The sequence below is a fragment of the Panthera uncia genome (assembly GCF_023721935.1).
Source record: "Panthera uncia isolate 11264 chromosome B2 unlocalized genomic scaffold, Puncia_PCG_1.0 HiC_scaffold_24, whole genome shotgun sequence".
NCBI classification, from domain to species: domain Eukaryota; kingdom Metazoa; phylum Chordata; class Mammalia; order Carnivora; family Felidae; genus Panthera; species Panthera uncia.
The window spans coordinates 102,908,753-102,927,785 of NW_026057580.1; the positions used below are offsets into that span (position 1 = coordinate 102,908,753).

At 39.7% G+C, this 19,033-nt stretch overlaps 1 protein-coding gene and 1 non-coding gene across 2 annotated transcripts in view; one reads left to right on the forward strand and one right to left on the reverse strand.

The window, feature by feature from the left end:
* Window positions 1-8,818: 8,818 nt before the first annotated feature.
* LOC125939192 (U6 spliceosomal RNA) lies at window positions 8,819-8,920 on the forward strand. The gene has a single exon (XR_007462954.1). It is a non-coding gene; the product is annotated as a U6 spliceosomal RNA (small nuclear RNA).
* Window positions 8,921-12,596: 3,676 nt separating this feature from the next.
* The window catches only part of PPIL4 (peptidylprolyl isomerase like 4), a 34,034-nt gene continuing 27,597 nt past the window's right edge, over window positions 12,597-19,033 (reverse strand). The window contains exon 13 of the mRNA XM_049653042.1: window positions 12,597-13,408. Coding sequence (XP_049508999.1) covers window positions 13,157-13,408 — 252 coding nt within the window. The 3' untranslated portion in view covers window positions 12,597-13,156. The remainder of the gene's footprint in view (window positions 13,409-19,033) is intronic.

Consider the following 19,033-nt stretch of genomic DNA (forward strand, 5'->3'; position numbering starts at 1 on the left):
ACTCACTAGACAGCAGCAGCACGCCCCATCACATCGTGACAACTAAAAACATTCCCAGACATTGTCAAGTATCCCCCTGGGGGCAAAATCACCCCAGACTGAGAACCACGGGACTACAGTTTCCATCAAAGAGGGAATCCCCACTCTGAGTGAGGAGGTGGAGGAGGCTTTATAGAGGAAACATTGGCTCAGCTGACTTTAAAGGACAGGCTGGGGCGTCTGGCTGGTTCAGTCAGTAGAGCATGTACCTCTCAGTCTTGGGGTTGTGAGTTCAAGCCCCACGTTGGGTGTAGAGATTACTTAAAAATAAAATCTTTAAGGGGCGGGGATAAAAAATAAAAAATAAAATCTTTAAAATAATGATAAGTAAAGGACAGGCTGGAGTTTCCAGGAGAAGTCTGGATTCTCTGGGACATTCCAGGTGGAGGAAAAATCTAGGCCTATTGCTCAGAGGCACAAGGAAACTTGACAAGATCCATCTGTTTGGCACTTAGCCTCAGGGTGAAATAACTTAGCTCAGGAAAAACTTTAAACACTTTTTTAAGAAGCATTTTCATTGTAGGGGCGCCTGGGTGGCGCAGTCGGTTAAGCGTCCGACTTCAGCCAGGTCACGATCTCGCGGTCTGTGAGTTCGAGCCCCGCGTCAGGCTCTGGGCTGATGGCTCGGAGCCTGGAGCCTGTTTCAGATTCTGTGTCTCCCTCTCTCTCTGCACCTCCTCCGTTCATGCTCTGTCTCTCTCTGTCCCAAAAATAAATAAAAAACGTTGAAAAAAAAATTAAAAAAAAAAAAAGGAAGCATTTTCATTGTAAAAAAAAAAGTAACTGAATCATTAATTAATATGTTCTCACACAGTATTTTGTTGTTTTGTTTTGAGCAAAATGATTTTCATTTCTGGGTCATCGTGAAGCTACCGGCTCGGGAAAACCAACAGTCTCAGAGCGCTCAAGGTTGAAATACAAGCGCCATCATCAAGGGCCTGGCCTTCCAAAGGTTGTCTAAGCTCTGAGGGATCTCAGACCTTCTTATCAACCAACGGTAAGAAGAGTACTGATCTGCCAGGGCACTCTCAGACTTGCTTTATTCTTTCTCCAACTTTGGCTGCTGAATTCATTGCCCTGTCGTTGAGTGCCTGGTTTGCTAACCCAGGGCTCAGGTGCTTCTGTGTTTGGTCCTGGAGACATTAGACAGCGAGATTGTCTCTATATAACCTAAGTGCATTGGCATGCTGGGAAATCTCCCTAAAGTCGCTGCAGCCCATACCTCCTGTGGGTGTGCGTTGACTGTGGGGCGCCCAGCCTTTCTGACGTCTTTGGTTCTCTCACAAAAGCCCTGAGGGAGATGTGAGATGGTCTACTCCTCTCTCCATTGCCAGAAAGAGAGACTATGAACCAAAAGGTGAGGTTTATGAGAACCAGGTGGAGGAACATAGGCTGAGGACAAAGAATGAGTGATGAGACATATGGTAAATTGAGGCACCTTCTCCTGGGCTAATGCTCACGGATTGTTTAAGTGGTCGCATTCGAACACTTGCAATGCTCTGTGTCTGGAAATTCAGGCCCTAAGGCTCAGCTTGGTTTTGTCTCAACAGCATCGTTGCTGGTCTCTGGCCACGCTTTTCTTGAACTTTGCAAACACCTCACCCCTCACAGAGGGTTGAATGGTGCTCCCCAAAAGCTAAGCTCAAGTCCTGACCTCCAATATCTGTGAATGTGACTTTATTTGAAACAGGGCCTTCGCAGATATAGCCGAGGTGAGTTGTTATACCGGGTTAGGGTGGGCCCCAAATCCAAAGTCTTTATAAGAGTAAGGAGAGGGTGAGTTGGATGCAGAGACACAGGAGCCACGGGGAAGGCCGGACGTAGAGAAGCAGAGACTGGGGTGACGCAGCTGTGAGCCAGGGAACACCAGCAGAAGCTAGGAGGAGGCAAGGAAGGCTCCCTAGAGCCTTCAGAGGGAGCGCGGCCTTACCAACACCGTGGTTTTGGACTTCTGGCCTCCAGAACTGTGAGAACGCACTTCTGTTGTTTTAAGCCGCCCAGCTGCTGGTAATGGCAGCTCTAGGAAACGGATACGCTCCTCGGTCCCCAAACCGCCTTCCTTCAGAGCTCTTGGCTGTGGCAACCATTTACTCAGCTAAGCACACGTCTCCATAATGGGAAGACGGGCAGGGGAGCCACAGGGCGAATCCTTGTGCCCGGGGGTTGGCTGGCTGGCCGAGGTCCACCTGTCCTCCCCCGTACAGCATCTCCTGTGCCTGCACACCTAGGGCAGACCCGAAAACCGGCGGGCTCTACCGTGAGGCCCTTCACGTTATTTCCCGTAAGCATATGCCAGGGGGAAGGGCCACAGATGTGTGCCTTTGGGTTGTTCTCAGAGAATGAGTAGTAGATAATTATCAACAGAATAATGAAACAACACTTATGATAAAGTTAAAAATAATTCCTGCCATATGCTGAGACTGCAGAATTCGTGAGGCTGGTTTCCCACTCGATGTGAGGCACTCTCCTGCTCGCCAGATGTGCAAAGATGAATCAGACAAGGTGCCCGAGCTCAGGACGGCTCCGGGCATGCCACCAACACAGCATGAGGTGAGCCCCCGTCAGCCGGGCGGTCTCCATGCCGACCCTGCACTATACCAAAGTTTTACTTAAGCCCGTTCGGCCCTGACCCTCCTAAGGATATCGGAGTTACTTCCCATAATGCCAAATGAGTGGCTACGTAGCAAGTATGGTGTGACTTAAAAAAAATGTTTATAGTTGGGATGCCCATTCCACATTCTAGTGCCACACCAAGCGGGTATCAGATGCGGGTTCTGGCTGATACCTCGCCTCCTCTGGGAGCCCACTCTGATGTGGATCTGGATGAGGGACTATGTGTTCAACAGATGTTGAATCGTAGGAATCTGGTGCCAACCCGTGTGGAAGATCCTATCCAGAGCTCCTAGAGTGACTTTCCTCCAAGACCCCAGTGCCACTGCCTTTCTCAGAAATAAGGTCTAATTTTCCACCGCCTGGCAAATCAAAGCCTAGCTTCTCAGTTTTACATTCAGTGCCCTCCCTTTCCTGGTTCCTCCTCCCTTTTCACACTCGCTCGGTACCCTTCAGGGGCCGTCTGCTTCAGTCACACCATCACGTTGCTGTCCCCTCCCGGCTTGCCTCTGCTCTCAAGTTTTCTGCCTCGGAATCCCAAGCTCTCTCCAACAGACCAAACTGCCTTTGGAGGAAACAGAACAAAACTTTTCTCTTTTTCAGGAGCCAGAGGTCATCGTGGTCTTGTTCCCAGTTTGCAACAAAGCACAACTTGTCTCACTTTCCTTTTCATACAAGCTCTCTCGTATAAAATAGTCCCGTGTGTGTCTCGAGCTTCCTAGTGTCCTTGGAAAATAAATAATAGTGATACAGCCTTTTAACTGCACACGAAACGCCTCTGAAAAACCCTGCCCATCTGCCCATTTGATGCACAGGGCGTAGGAGAGGAGGCAAACACAAAATTAAACCTAGTGAGCAGTCCCGTGTGGGTAAGATAAGGTAAGAATGAAGACAGTTCCATTAGCAAGAATAACTGAGATAACTTGCTTTAAAAAAAAAAAAAAAGACAATTTTGAAAATTAAGGGGATCTCCATATTCTATCACTTAACAACAGGAAGCACAAGCTTCTCTAAAATTTCCCAGCAAAACAATTTCATAGCAACAGCCACTGAAAGGTAAGACTTCTGTGATTTCGATTTTACTTATCTATTATTCATTCTTTGTGACTCAATCTAGATGGGTAAGAAATGTCAAACTTGAGATTAGAAATTTTTTATGATGAGTGGAAAACCTAGATATGAAATCTCTTTCAGTGACTAAAAAACAACCAATTTATTGAAAGGCACTTGTGAAAGTTTAAGCCTATTTAAAGTTTCTTTCTTTTGCTGTACCCACTTAAGGTGTATTTACTTTTAACCTTTAATGGTTCTCATCAAAATCTTTGAAAATTCAATAGGTAAGACAGATCAGCCTGAAACTCGACAGCAAAGTTATAATGAGTGAGCAATTTTAGCCTCAAAATAACTTTTTTCTTCCCGTTAATAAAAAACAACCTGACTACTCTACAGCTTGCTCAATTTTTTTCCTCTAGTTTTGGCAAAAGCGGGTAGGACATCTAACTGGAGCCTGGTTTTGAGTTCACCTAAGACCTAGAGAAGCAAAACAGAAGAAACAGGAAACACAGTCACTTTACCCTAGATGTTAGTAGTAGTAACATAGGACCACGACTGCCCTGCATCTAGTCAAGGATACTCGATGTCAGGAGAGATCACCACTATTAAAACCACTTTCTGACTAACAGAACTCTTTGTTTCGGTACACACATCTCTGTTAGAACTATAGTTTTTCACACCTGAAATATCAGCTTTTACAAGTAAGGACAGTTTTTCCTTGAAATGCCAGGTTCAGAAATTGGAACTGAACCTACCGAATTCAAGTTTTAGGTTCTAGGTTATTTCTTCTTATGATCCCTCTCATATTCAACCATTATTTTTCTCTTGGTCATTCATTCTTTCAGACGTTGTAGAATCTTCTGTATGGAAAACATTTAGTTTTCTATATTCAGGGTGATAGTTTCTTCTGTGAGGGCATTACAATTTTTTCTACTGATGGCTAAGAATTATGAACAATAGTGGAGAGACGTCCAGTCTTAGCAGCTTGGTAGACTGGATACTCTGAATTATGACCACCTATACCATCCCTCCCCACCCCCCCATCAGCCTTCTGTAAAACATCCACATGCCAGATAAATTGTAGCAGTCATACTCTAAATACACTGATAAGATTGGAAGAGGGATTTCCTCAAGACCTAAAAATGTATTATTAACAAGATGGTAAGCAAACCACCAGCCTTCATGTAGAGCTTGGGGAATAAAGGCCTCAGGCCACAGGGATGAGGGGTGCCAACAAGGACCAGGCTTTGGGCCCTAAGAGAGTTGGGAACCTGAGTCTAAGATCTTCACCTAAAGCCAAGGACCAGAAAGGCCCCCCATGGGAGAAAATCTAGGCTAGAAAAGAATATCTGCAGGCATCTTCCCAGCTCTGTAATGATGGGAGATAGGAATCAAGCTTAATATAGACTGTTTCCCCCAGTATCTTTTTCTACAAATATTATGGTCTACACTATGCATGCACTTGGAAACTGTAAGCCCAGAATTCAAAGTGTCTCCAAGTGATGTGATTTGCCTGAAAGGCAAATACAAATTCTCTTTGGAGAAAACTATTCTCAATTCAGGTACCTTAGGAGTCCCAAATTATGTATTCCCAATTAAAAAAAAAAAAAAATTGGAAACATACAAGGAAAGAAGCCACTATGCCCAAGAGGTAGCAGGAAAAAAAATGAAGATTCAAATTCTTAAGAAATTAAAATATTGGAATTTTCAAAAACACAATATAAAGTAACCATGTCGGGGCACCTGGGTGACTCAGTCACTTAAGCGTCTGACTCTGGCTCAGGTCATGGTCTCAAGGTTCATGGGTTTGAGCCCCACATCGGGCTCTGTGCTTACAGCTCAGACCCCAAGGCCTGCTTCAGTTCCTGTGTCTCTCCCTCTCCCTCTCTCTCTCTCTCTCTCTCTCTCTCTCTCTCTCAAAAACAAATAACATTTTAAAAAAAATTAAAGTAACCATGCAAATAAAACAGAGTGGAAATAAATGATCAAAGAAATAAAGGGAATAAAAAATAACCATGTGAACTTGAAAAAGAATCAAACAGAGCTTGTAAAAATGATCACTGAAATTAAAAATTCAGTGGATGGAAAAAAATTCAGTGGATGGGTTAAATAGCAGATTTGGCCTATATGAAGAAATAATGGGTGCCCTGGAATACATATCTGAAGAAATTATTCAGAACGTACTGTACGGAAAATATAAAAGTTAAGATACAAAGAACAGAATAAGGAGGTCTAAAAAAAACTGACTGAGGTGGCAAAAGAATAGAATGAACAGGGGAGAGGCAATAGAAAATGCCAGAGAAGTTTCCAGAATAGTGAAAAATATCTGAAGCCATCAGACATAATATACAGGACAAGGCATAATAACCGTGAGACAAATGATATACTAAGAAAGCTAAATACATCTGTACCTAGATATAGTGAAACTCTATCACACCAAAGAAAAAACAAAACTCGTAAAAGCAGCCAGAGAACTTTCAAGAACTGCTGCTGGAGCAAGTGGATGTCCCTAAGAAAAAAAACCCAAAAACTCAACCTACATATTACTTCTTACTCAAAATTAACTCAAAATGGATCACAGACTTAAATGTAAGACTCTGAAACTTTTAGGAAAAAAAATAGGAGGAAAACCTCAGGATCTTGGGCTAGAAAAAGAATCTTACTCTTGACACCAAAAGCATAGTCCATTAAAGAAAAAATTGATGCACTAAACTTAAATAAAATTAAAATCTTCTGCTCTGCAAAGACCCTGTAAGAGGATGAAGAGACAAGCACATAAGCTACACACTGGGACATTATTTGCAAACAATATATCCAAAAAGAACTAATATCTAGACTATATAAAGGACTCTCGGGGAACCTGGGTGGCTCAGTTGGTTAAGTTACCAACTCTTGGATATCAGCGGTCATGATCTCAGGGTTGTGAGATCAAGCCTCATGTCAGACTCTGCAATGAGCATGGAGCCTGCTTAAGATTCTCTCTCTCGGGGCGCCTGGGTGGCGCAGTCGGTTAAGCGTCCGACTTCAGCCAGGTCACGATCTCACGGTCCGTGAGTTCGAGCCCCGCGTCGGGCTCTGGGCTGATGGCTCGGAGCCTAGAGCCTGTTTCCGATTCTGTGTCTCCCTCTCTCTCTGCCCCTCCCCCGTTCATGCTCTGTCTCTCTCTGTCCCAAAAAAATAAATAAAAACGTTGAAAAAAAAAATTAAAAAAAAAAAAAAAAAAAAGATTCTCTCTCTCCCTCTCCCTCTGCCCTTCCTCCCCTGCTCATGTTCTTGTTCTCTGTCTCTCTTTACATATATATAAAGAACTCTCAAAACTCAAAAGTAAAAAAAAAAAAAAAAAAGGGAAATCCAATTAGAAATAGGCAAAGAACATGAAGAGATATTTCACCAGGATATAAAGATAGAAAAACAAGTACATGAAAAGATATCCAACATCATTAGCAATCAGGGTAACAGAATTAAACCCACAATCAGATATCACTATACATCTATCAGAAGGCCAAAATTGGGGCACCTGGGTCGTTCAGTTGGTTGAGCATCTGGCTCTTGATTTGGGCTCAGGTCCTGATCTCAGGGTCGTGGGATCGAGCACCGTGTCAAGCACCATGCTGAGTGTGAAGCCTGCTTGAGATTCTTTCTCTGTTTCCCTCTGCCCCTTGTCCACTCGTGTACTCGCACGTGCTCACTCTCTCTCTAAAATAAAAAAAAAAATTTTTTTAATAAAATAATCTGACTACATGTTGTTTCAAAGACACACTAAAACATAAGGTGTAAGATAAAATCAAAAGGATAATAAAAACTCTACCATATATTACGAACAACTTCAAGTCAATAAATTGAAAACTTCAAAGAAAATAAATTCCTAGAGCAATGTAGTAACAAAAAAAAGCACTTGCAAGAAACCGAAAGGCTAGTAATTCCATAATCATTGAACTCTCAATCAGTAGTGAAGGACTTTTTCCACAAAGGAAATACAAAGTTCAGATAACATCATAGGCAAGCTCTACCCAATTTTCAAGGAATGGATAATTTCAATCTTTTTCTTCTCTTTGAAGAGAATAAGAAAAGAAAGAGAGAACACTCACTAATTTATTCCATAAGCTGGACGTGAAAGTCAGACAAGAGCAATACAAAAAAAGAAAATTAGAGGCCAACTTCATCACTATACTAGAAATTTTATTTTTTTTAAGTTTTTATTTATTTATTTTGAGAGAGAGACAGAAAGAGAGAGCAGGAGGGTAGACAGAGGGGGAGAGAGAGAGAATCCCAAGCAGGCTCCACACTGTTAGCGTGAGCCCACTGCTGGGCTTGAACTCATGAAGCATGAGATCATGACCTGAACCAAAATCAAGAGACTGACACTCAACTGACTGAGCCTCCTGGGCCCCGCTGTACTAGAAATTTTAGCCAGCAAACACTAAAAGAACATCACTACTACAAATAAGTATACAGTAGGGGTGCCTTGGGGGCTCAGTCGGTTGGGCGGCCGACTTCAGCTCAGGTCATGATCTCACGGTCTGTGGGTTGGAGCCCCATGTCGGGCTCTGTGCTGGTAGCAGAGCCTGGAGCCCGCTTCTGATTCTTTGTCTCCCTCTCTCTCTGCCCCTCCCCTGCTTGCTCTCTGTCTCTCTCTCTCTCCCTCTCTCAAATAATAAACATAAAAAAAATTTTTTTTTAAATATAAGTATACAGTAAAACCTTGGTTTGCAAGCATAATTCATTCTGGAAACATGCTTATAATCCCACTTGTTTATCAAAGAGAATTCAAGAACCGTTGGTTCAGTTGTGATCACGTGACATTAGGCATCACATACTGCTGGTATTGCAAGACATCGCTCGTTTATCAAGTTAGAATTAAAAATGTTTGCTCGTCTTGCAGAACACTCGCTGAACAAATTACTTGCAATCCAAGGTTTTCCGGTATACATATTTTTAAAAATAATTTTAAAAATAGGAACGGGGAAAGAAAATACAATGTATTTGCAGGTAACATTATTGTCTACATTAAAGACCAAAAACAAAACAAAACAAAAAAACCCTGGAGATAAGTTTTAAATATATGGCTTTAGTAAAATGACTGGATAGAAGGGCAGTAATCTAAAATATAACTTGTGTGCTGACTTCAGAAGCACATATACTGGAATTAGAACTATAAAGAGATTAGCACGTCCCCTGCACAAGGGTGACATGAAAATGAGCAGCATTCCATATTTTCCTTTTTGTACTGTTTCTGTAAGCCTGAAATTATATCAAAATTAAAAGTTGAAAGGTACGTGTGACCTCTTAGGTCAGGAAACAAATTTATAAAAGAATAGAATCTTATAAAATATATGGAAACTAGGAGTAAATCTAACAAAAGGAGTGCAAAAGCTTTGTAAGGAAAATTCTAAGAGGTTCAAGAACTAACTGGAGAGATAAGCTATTTTATGAATAGGAAAATTCAATATTATGATTGCTGTTTTTTTTCCACAAAAGTTTCTATTGTTTGAATGCAAATGCAATTAAAATCCTAAAAGAATTCTTTGGGAAACCAGGCAAATTAGGGCAGAGGCATTTTTAATAAAACAGGTCGGGGGGGGGGGGGGGGGCTTGCTTAAATACTTTCTATTGCCATAGAAATGTCGATGTGTGGTATTGGTGGAGGGATAAACAGTAAACCAATGGAAGAGAGAGCCCATGAAACAAAATCCACACATATATGGAAACTTACCTGATAGAAGATCAACAGGGAATATACATGATCTATTCACTAATGTTTTGGACAATTGGCTACATCCATATGTTAAAAAAAAAGATTTTTTTTGCTATATCACACCATACACATACACACATACAAGGTGGATTAAAGATTTAATATAAAAAACAAAGCTTTATTTACAACTTTTAGAATATAGGAGAATATCTTTATTAAGGACTTCTTGAACAAAATATAAAAAACACCAAACACACAGAGAAAGGCTAATAAATTTGACATTCAACCTAAAGATTTCTGCCCAAAATATATAACCTAATTCTAATCAAACATTTAGACATAACTTCTAGCTTACGGGAAATAGAGAAGAGTTAGAAGACACAATGAAGATACCATCAACTTCCAGAATCTGAAACACTCTAAGAAATATTCTGGCCTGAACTCTTCAAAAAGTCAATGTCATTTGAGGTGGGAAGGATGGATAAGAAACTCTTCTAGATTAAGAGAATAAAGTGACAAGAACAAGATGTGATGCATGAATGTTGAGTCTGGGATTAAAAACAAATCAATACCTAAAAATGACATTCTTGAGATATTCAGGGAAATTCAAATGTAGACTATATATTATTTATTCTGGGATTATTGTTACTTTTCTTTTCTCTGTACGCAACATGAGACTCCAACTCATGACCTCAAAATCAAGAGTCTCATGCTCTATAGACTGGGCCAGTCAAGTGCACTTATTGTTAATTTTCTTAAATGTGATAATAATATCGTGGTTATATAGGACACTTGCTTTTTAAGAAATGCATGGTGAAATACTGAAAGGTTAAAGTTCATCATGTTTTCAATTTACTTTCAAATTGGATCAACAAGTTGTTATTAATTGTTAAATCTGGATGGAAGGCTTATAGATGTTCATTGTTTTCGTGTTTATATGAAAAAAATTTTTTAATCTTTTAAATATTTTTGAGAGATAGTGTGCTAGTGGGGGAGGGGTATAGAGAGAGAGAGAGACAGAGGATCCAAAGCAGGCTCTGTGCTGACAGCAGAGATCCTGATGCGGGGCCTGAACTCACAAACGAGATCATGACCCGAGCCAAAGTCGGACGCTTAACCGACTGAGCCACCCAGGCACTCCTGAAATTTTTTATATTACAAAGTTGAGGGGACATTTACAACTTGTGCTCTTCCAAGCATATCAATACAAAGGTGAGAAAATACACCACAAACTGAGAAAAAATGTTTACAACATCAAATAGTAAAAATGGATTAGTATCCGTAAGAAAAACTCCTCAAAGAAATCTGTAATAAAAAGACAACTTCACATAAAATGGGCAAAAGACATGTGAAACTTTTCACAGAAAGCAATCAAGAATGACTATAATACATATGAAAAGATACTCAACCTTGTCAGCATTTAGGAAATGCAAATTTAAACACTGAGATTTCTACTCTGGCCAGAAAGCAGTGACAGGAGCAGAATTTACCTTCCCCATGTTAAACAACTAAAAGCCTGTACAGAAAATATACTACAAAGTTTTTCAGACACTGGACAACAGCCAGTGCAAGACAGTGACTCTTGAGAGAAGAACAAGGCAAGTCCAATCATTGTCTGAGGTTACCGCACAGTGTCCACACTATAGCGTGGTGATAGGGAATCTCCATGGGCAGAGAACGCAGGAGAGCCAAGATAAAGTTTGTAGGGCAGAGAATTGGAAAGAGGGGAAACTACAAAGGGAGAGTTCCAGATCTACAGAGGGTTTGCCTGAGTCTTCAGCTGAATACTAATCAGTGTATGCACATGAGGAAACTACCCAAAGGTGGGAAAGAGCCACCAGAAAAGAACAGGCAGCACAATTTGGGAGTTCATATAGGGCTCAAAATAGTTCCCCATAGCCAGAGAGGGGAAATCTCTTAATAAAAGACAAAGCATAGTGGAGAGTATTCAGAAGGGTTTACTCCCGTGGTGAGCCAAATTAGCCCCAGCGCCTCATTAAGCTTAAAAGCAAGCTATGAAAGGATCAGACTGTTTCCAAGTAACTTCATTATGTTCCAGAAAAAGCTCAACATATTTAAAGGAATACAAAAACTCTAGTGCACAACAACGTAAAATCCAAAAATTACCAGGGATACAAAGTAAATTACAACTCAATAATGGGTGGGGGAAAAAAATCAATCAATAGAAACAGACCAGAAATGATACAGATGATAGAATGGCCAAGTACATTAGAACAGCTATTATTAATGTACTCTGGGTGTTTAAAAAAAAAAAAAAAAAAAAGGGAGGAAAGCATAAGCATGTTAAGGAGAGGCATGGGGGATATAAAAAAGACACAAACGGAACTTCTAAAATTAAAAATAATGTCTGAGGTGAATACTACACTGGGTGGGATTGAGAGAAGATTACATACTTCAGGAGAAAAGATTAATGAATGTGAGGACATAACAATGGAAACTATTCAATACGGAACAGAGAAGAAGACTTAACCCAAATGGAGCATCAGTGTAACGTGCGACAACTTCAAACAGCCTAACATACAAGTAATCGGGAGTCTTAGGAGAGGGCTGAGAGGAGGGAAAACAGCAAAAAGTAACTGAATAAATAATAGCCCCAAATTTTCCAAACCTGGTGAAAACCATAAACCCACAGGTAAACAGCCCAAGCAGAAGAATGATGAAAAAACTACACCAAGCACATCATAATCAAATTTCTTAACAGCAGTGAGAAAACCTTAAAAGCAGCCAGAGGAAGAGAACAAGTTACATATATGAGAACAAATATAAGAATAATAGCAGTCTTCTTGCTGGAAAGCACAAGAAGATACCACTAAGCGTCCACTAAATTGACAAAATTGAAAAGTGGGAAACTAAGAAGTGCTGGAGAGAATGCGAAACAAAGGTAAGTCACATAACGCGCGTCGGGGTGTAAGCTGGTTCGGCCACTGTAGACTATAGCTTGGCATTATCTTGCAAAGACGAGGATTTCCATACTGCGTGAGCAAGCGATATCTCTCCTATATACAGAATGGTCACAGCGGCATTGTTTGCAATAGCAAAAACAAAAACACACAAACCAACCCCAAATGTCCACTAACAGAAGAATGGGTAAATTGTGGTCTATTGATACAACACTATAAAGCAATAAAAATGAATGACTCTCAAAATATACTAAGCTGAAAAAAGCAAGTCACAGAAGTAAACAAACATTATGCTATTTATATAAAATTCAAAAACATACAAAACTTAACATTTTATTTGCGAATACATCCATATGTTGTAAAACTATAACAAGCGGGAGAAGGACAAATAGAAAATTCAGAATAATCATCACTTGAGGAGAGAACACACAGAGGGTTTCTAAAATGCAGGTGATACTCTATTTCTTGAGCTGGCTCATGGGTACACAAATATTTACTATTCTTTATACCTTATATATACACATCTGTGGATTTCTGTAGGTATGAAATACTTCATTTAAAAAAGAGAAGAGTGGAAAATGTGAAAGACTTGAAAAATGAAGACCACTATTTATGTATAACAATAAAATTAGTGTACAAAAGTATACAAAGAAAATGTTCAACTTTTTATTGTCTTTCTGTGCCCTATACAATCAGTATTAATCGAAAAGGGCCATAACCCTAGTGTGAAAAAAAAATAAGCAGAGTCTCTGATGCTTTGACACAATATCTGAGTACCTGGTGCTCCAAGTTAGACAACAGTAAATACATTAGCCACCCATGTCTGATTCTCTGTCTTTCATCTGTACTTGGATTTTTCTTTATCTTTGGATTTCCTGGGACTCCTGCTTCGGTCTCTCTTTTTACTCCGTTCTCTTTCATAGGGGTCTGTTTGGTATTTGGCTTTGTGACTGTTACTGTAGTGGCCGTCCCTTTCTCGAGATCGGCTACGACTTCGGTTTTGAGGTCGGTCTCTCTTTTCACTCTTTTGTTTCTCCCAACAGCTTTCCTCTTCTTCATAGTGACCAAACCCCATTTCCCTGTAGATATCCTGTCAAAGGAATGGAGAGACAGTTACAGGTGAATGAGTAGAAGGATCATCTTGTAGTCACTGTCAATTAATAAAACTCAGCGAGGAGCTATACCAGCTCAGACTGGAACACTACCACTAATGCCCAGAATCTTGTAAATCAGAAAGCAAAAATAATTCACAAAGAGACTTAACCATTTTTCTTATCGATCTCATTGCTTTGTATCTACTATTTCAGCTGAACTAAAGGATCAGATCCAAAACCAAGAATTGAAATCATCCAGCTGAAAACAGAACAAGTCTTTAGAGAAAATCGTGACACCAAGAACTCTGGTTGTGGCTGCTCACCTTTCTACCTCTCCCTTCTTCACTCCCAAGTGATCGGCAATGGAATTACTAAAGTTCCCCTAAAAGCCCAACTTTTACCCCTAAAAGAAGAGATAGCCAGGAGAGGTTTTAGACAAGTCAGTCAGTCCAAAAGGAAAACAGATACTGCATACTTTGGTCTCATTATTTTTCAAGTGTTGATTTTATAACAGCTCCTCTCCAAATCTTCAAATAAATTTTCCTTGTTTACACTACACTGATGTATGTTTTTATTAAAAATCATTTATTTACATATATCCTTAAAATGAGCTAAGAAACAATGGAAAATTCCACTGCCCTTAAGACAGACAATAGAGTAGGTACATTAAATTCCATTCTTAGTAATTAACAGTAGTAATTTCCACACACAGAAGAGGGTTACTTAAAACAATTCTCTTTCTGCTTGTGTTCTACCCCTAATTAAAGTGAGTATCTCAGCAAGTAGCTGAAATCTAAAGAGACCAGAGCCGATGCTCTTTCAAGAGATAAGTTCATAAAATCCAACTTCCTTAACAGATTTCTCTCAGAGGAAAGGCAAAATCCTAAGGATTGAGCTCCCAAGGGTGCCAACTCTGTCACCACAGACATTATAGTAAAGATAAATATCAAGGTTTAAAATCTAGAGTGATGAATACCCATGGTTAAGGACTGGGTTGTAAGCAAAGATTCATAATTATTCCATACACTGTCCAGATACTGTACATGACACCCGGCATGGAGATTGTCATATGTGAAAACAGATCTAACATGATTGTTATAATCAGTGCTTGTGGAATACAACATTATAAACTGATTCATAATTTCCCACACAATCCCAATAGGTCTTGTCATTCTAAAAGAGTCCCCAAGGTAGAATGACTATGTGGTTTAACCCTTTACCAACTGTTTTCTAGCAAAACATGACAGCCCCAGATCAAAGAATTTTTTGGTGCTTCCTGTAACATACACAAAATGTAAATACCTATGTACTATTCTGTCTGTACACTTAATTCTTGTATTGGCTGAGACAACCAACTTTTAAGATGGAGAGATCGCTTAGCTGATGCGTAACTCTTTAAAGTCCTCAGCAATTATACAAATAGGCAATTAAATGCTTTGAGTGTTTAAAATTACAGAGAAAGAGATAAAAGACTACACAGTACTTAATTTTTTGAAAAAATTGAGGAAGCTGAAAATGTGAAATGGGCAGAAGCCTTAAAACCTCTCCTACTTGGATGGAGTATTTTCAAAGCTACACAAGCTTTGAAGTCAGGCAGCTCTCGGTTCAAATGGTCTCTGCCATTTAGGAGATGTGTCAAACAAATAATCTTGAGGTTAGATTTATCAGGGGAGGTTTCATAGAGAAGTTAGGACTGGAGATGAACCTCAAAGAGTGAGTGGGTTTGGCTGTGGATTGGCTGCAGGAAGGCTAATGCACAGAGTGGAAGTGAAAACCAAAGAGCAAGGAAGAAATCAGCACTGTGTGCATAAAAGAGAAACTTCAGGTGGCTGGGTGAAGTCATATTAGAACAGATCCTTTAAGTATGTATGTGCTAGCACAGTGCTAAGTGCTTTGGGGGCACAATATTACCCTCATTCTAGAAATAAAGAAATTGAGACTCAAGAGATCTATACAGGTTGGAGATTATTATTCAATTGAGCAGTAACTTGACATATAAAATTGAAAAGGGGGTGGTACAGAATAATGAAAAAAAACCTCATACCTGACTGAATCAAAATAATGTTAAAGTTCTAGCTCTCTGATTAAACTCAAAAGGTTCACAGGCCTGTGGGTTCAGGAACTTTATATCTAAAGTGAGAGAAATTAATTCGATGAGCTCTAAGTCTTTCCAGTACAGACTATAAAAAATTATATCATTTTATGGGTGCCTGGGTGGCTCAATCAGTTAAGCGCCCAACTTTGGCTCAGGTCATGATCTCATGGTTCCTGAGTTCGAGCCCTGCATCGGGCTCTCTGCTGTCAGTGCAGAGCCTGCTTTGGATCCTCTGCCCCCTGTCTCTCTGCCCCTCCCCTGCTCTCTCTCTCCAAAAATACATAAACATTGAAAAAAAAAATCTTAAGAAAACATTCTATCAATTTATACACTTAAGACATAAGGCAAAATGATTAAACTAGCATGTGGCTAAAAAGGAAAGAAAAAACACCATTAAAAAGTCCTATTTATTTATTTTTTTAAGTGGCCAATTTAAACCTTAACCTATCCAATGATTTCATGTAAAGCAGTCCAAAAAAAATCTAAACTAAGAGCCATGCTTGCTCAGGTCTTTAGGACTCAATCAAAGGTTTAGTTAAATCTAAATCACTAAAATAATACTAAATGATTAAAATGACAGTAAAAATAGAGTCCCAAATTATAAGAATAATAAACACCTTAAAAGCCACAGAGGACTGACAGCCAGAATGAATACTTCTCAGCAAGGCAAAACCCACAGCCGAGAACTCACTTCCTGGAACCCCAGTAAAGCCCAAACCTCAACAACATAGTAACCACCTTTGGAATAAAGACGTGAGGTGAAAAAATTAAACAGAGAAGTTTTCGAATTCAGTAGTAAGTCTGTCACTCAACAAAAAACAAAGAACTTCAAGAAATAAGTTAAAACATTCTTAGGGAACTAGGCTTACCAAGCAAAATACCAATAAATAGGAAAATCTGAGCTATACCTGAAAATAATCTAGCACTAAAAATCCCCTTTAGTGATTATATTTTTGAGACTGAACTCAAAAGGGTAAAGATCAGAATAATACAAAAAAAATCTGGCCCACTAAGATCTTAAATACAGATGCTATTACCTGGAAAAAAAAATAAGAGAAAATTAGTATAAGAAAAAATAAGAGAAAATTTGATTAGTATACTAAATCAAAGTACAACATCAGGGGTGCCTGGGTGGCTCAGTCATTTAAGTGTCTGACCCTTGATTTCAGCTCGCGTCATGGTCTCACATTCGTGAGATAAAGCCCTGTGTTGTGCTCTGCACTGACAGTGTGGAGTCTGTTCTCTTCCCCCCTTTCTCTGCCCCTCCCACGCTCTCTGTCTCTAAATAAATAAATACACTTAAAAAAAAAATAACCAAGTACAAAATACAAAAACATTTGCTTTAATATACTTTGAGGGGAGAAATAAAGTTAGGAGATTATTATTTAGAATTTAACAATTTTATTTTTTTAACTTTTTTTTTTTTAACGTTTATTTATTTTTGAGACAGAGAGAGACAGAGCATGAATGGGGGAGGGTCAGAGAGAGGAAGACACAGAATCCGAAACAGGCTCCAGGCTCTGAGCTGTCAGCACAGAGCCCGACGCGGGGCTCGAACTCACGGACCGTGAGATCATGACCTGAGCCGAAGTCGGACGCTCAACCGACCGAGCCACCCAGGCGCCCCGAATTTAACAATTTTATAATTACCGATGGACTTAAAATTATTTGAAAGATACTAACAACATTCCCCCCAAAAGTACTCGATGCCTTTTACTCCTTGCCAAAAAACAAAAGTATTTGCTATTATAAAGTTTTAAGTAATCAAAGGGAAGATAAAAACGATTTGCAAGAAGAGGAGGGAATCGCAGACTTAATTAAAATGTGGCCAGCTTTTGGATTTTTTGGACCTCTGATGATTTCAAATACACCAAAGTATATCTCAGGCCTGATTTCACTGCTTCCAGATTCCATGTACAGGTGCAAGATGAGAAACTACACATGGTGAGTGTGGTGGTAGGAGGGAGCAGGGGTAGAGACCGAGGGGTTTTAGTGGCAAATCTGCTAAATATTCACAGAGACGGGACGCAGCCACCATTTTAAAAGATTGGGGTGGTCTTAGGCCAAACTGATAGAGTACAGACATTAGTAAGAAGAGGCAGATGTTCCATTAGGTCACACTGGATTATTATACTAGGGGACAAACTATATTAGCACAGCGATAGAATTTAGGAGAGGAAACGGCCAGGAATATATTCCAGATAAGAGCAGCAGCAGAGTGGTTAGGAGTACACGTCCAGATTTACACTGTGCTTCTCTTACTTATCAGTGGTACAAAACCAGGCAAGCCGCTTAACCTCTCCAGTTTTCACTTTCTCTGCTGTGAGATGGGGAAAATCGTATCCACCGCACACCGTAAGCACACAAGATGTTAGCTATTACGGATTCATGTGCCTATTATTTGGAGGATTGAGTAACTGAGTGAAGGTGTAACTTGAAAAATGAGGGCAGGTCATGAATGATGGCCATCTTTAAACAGCAGAAAGGCTATGGAAAAAGATACACAAGATAATAGCAAGAAGTAGGAATATATGCTATCTAGAATACAGGAAACTAAGAATATATGTAAAATATGTGTCTGCTGAAATTTTTAAAAAATGAAGAACAACCCATGAAGCACATTAAATGGTTACCTTGGGGGCAGAAGGGGACAGGGGACAGGGAAGGGGACAGGTTCTCCGTTTGTACCACTTTATAGATTTTACTTTGGAACCATACAAGTGATTTTTAAAACTAAAAAACAAACAAAAAAAATTTAAGCAATCCCTAAACATCGAAAAGAAACAAACTGAAATATCAATCTAGTTAATGGCCTTACCACAGAAACTATTCCAAGTAATTTAAAACACACTAATTTGACTGTAACAGTAAAAGTAATAATACCCAGTGTAGAAAATGTGTGCACCCATGTTTTCCTTCCCTTAATCTCAACAACATACCTATAAGGTAAATATAATCTCAATTTCACAGAGGAGGAAACTGTAGCTCAGAAAGCTCACTAACTTGTGGAGGCCACATCAACGAACAGCCGTGCCGAAATGTACACCTAGTTTTTGCGAAGCCAATCCCTTCCTTTGCCAACCATACACATCTCTCCTCTGCATTTCTGCTTGACCTTCTTACCATCTTGAATTTTCTCCCTTCACACCTTTGCCTACTAAAATCTCTGCATCAACCAGGGCCTGGCTGAGAAGTCCTCACGTGGTTAATTATGAGTGCTGTTTTTATTTCAGATACACAATATAGAAACGCATAAATGTTCCACGGGCCTGAAAACCTCAACAGCTATCGGTACTATACGTAACACTTGGTAATAAATGAAAATGATAAATGAGCACTTTTTCAGCATAACCACACTGATGGGAATTAGTGTCCACATGTATGGAAATCACACTTGTTTTGCAATATGGAACTAAATGATATACTAAGCTACTTTGAAAACAATCTTTTATCATTTGTGATATATGTTCTTGACAATTAAAGTTCATTAACCCCAATGAAACCATTGGGGTTAGAACATACGCAC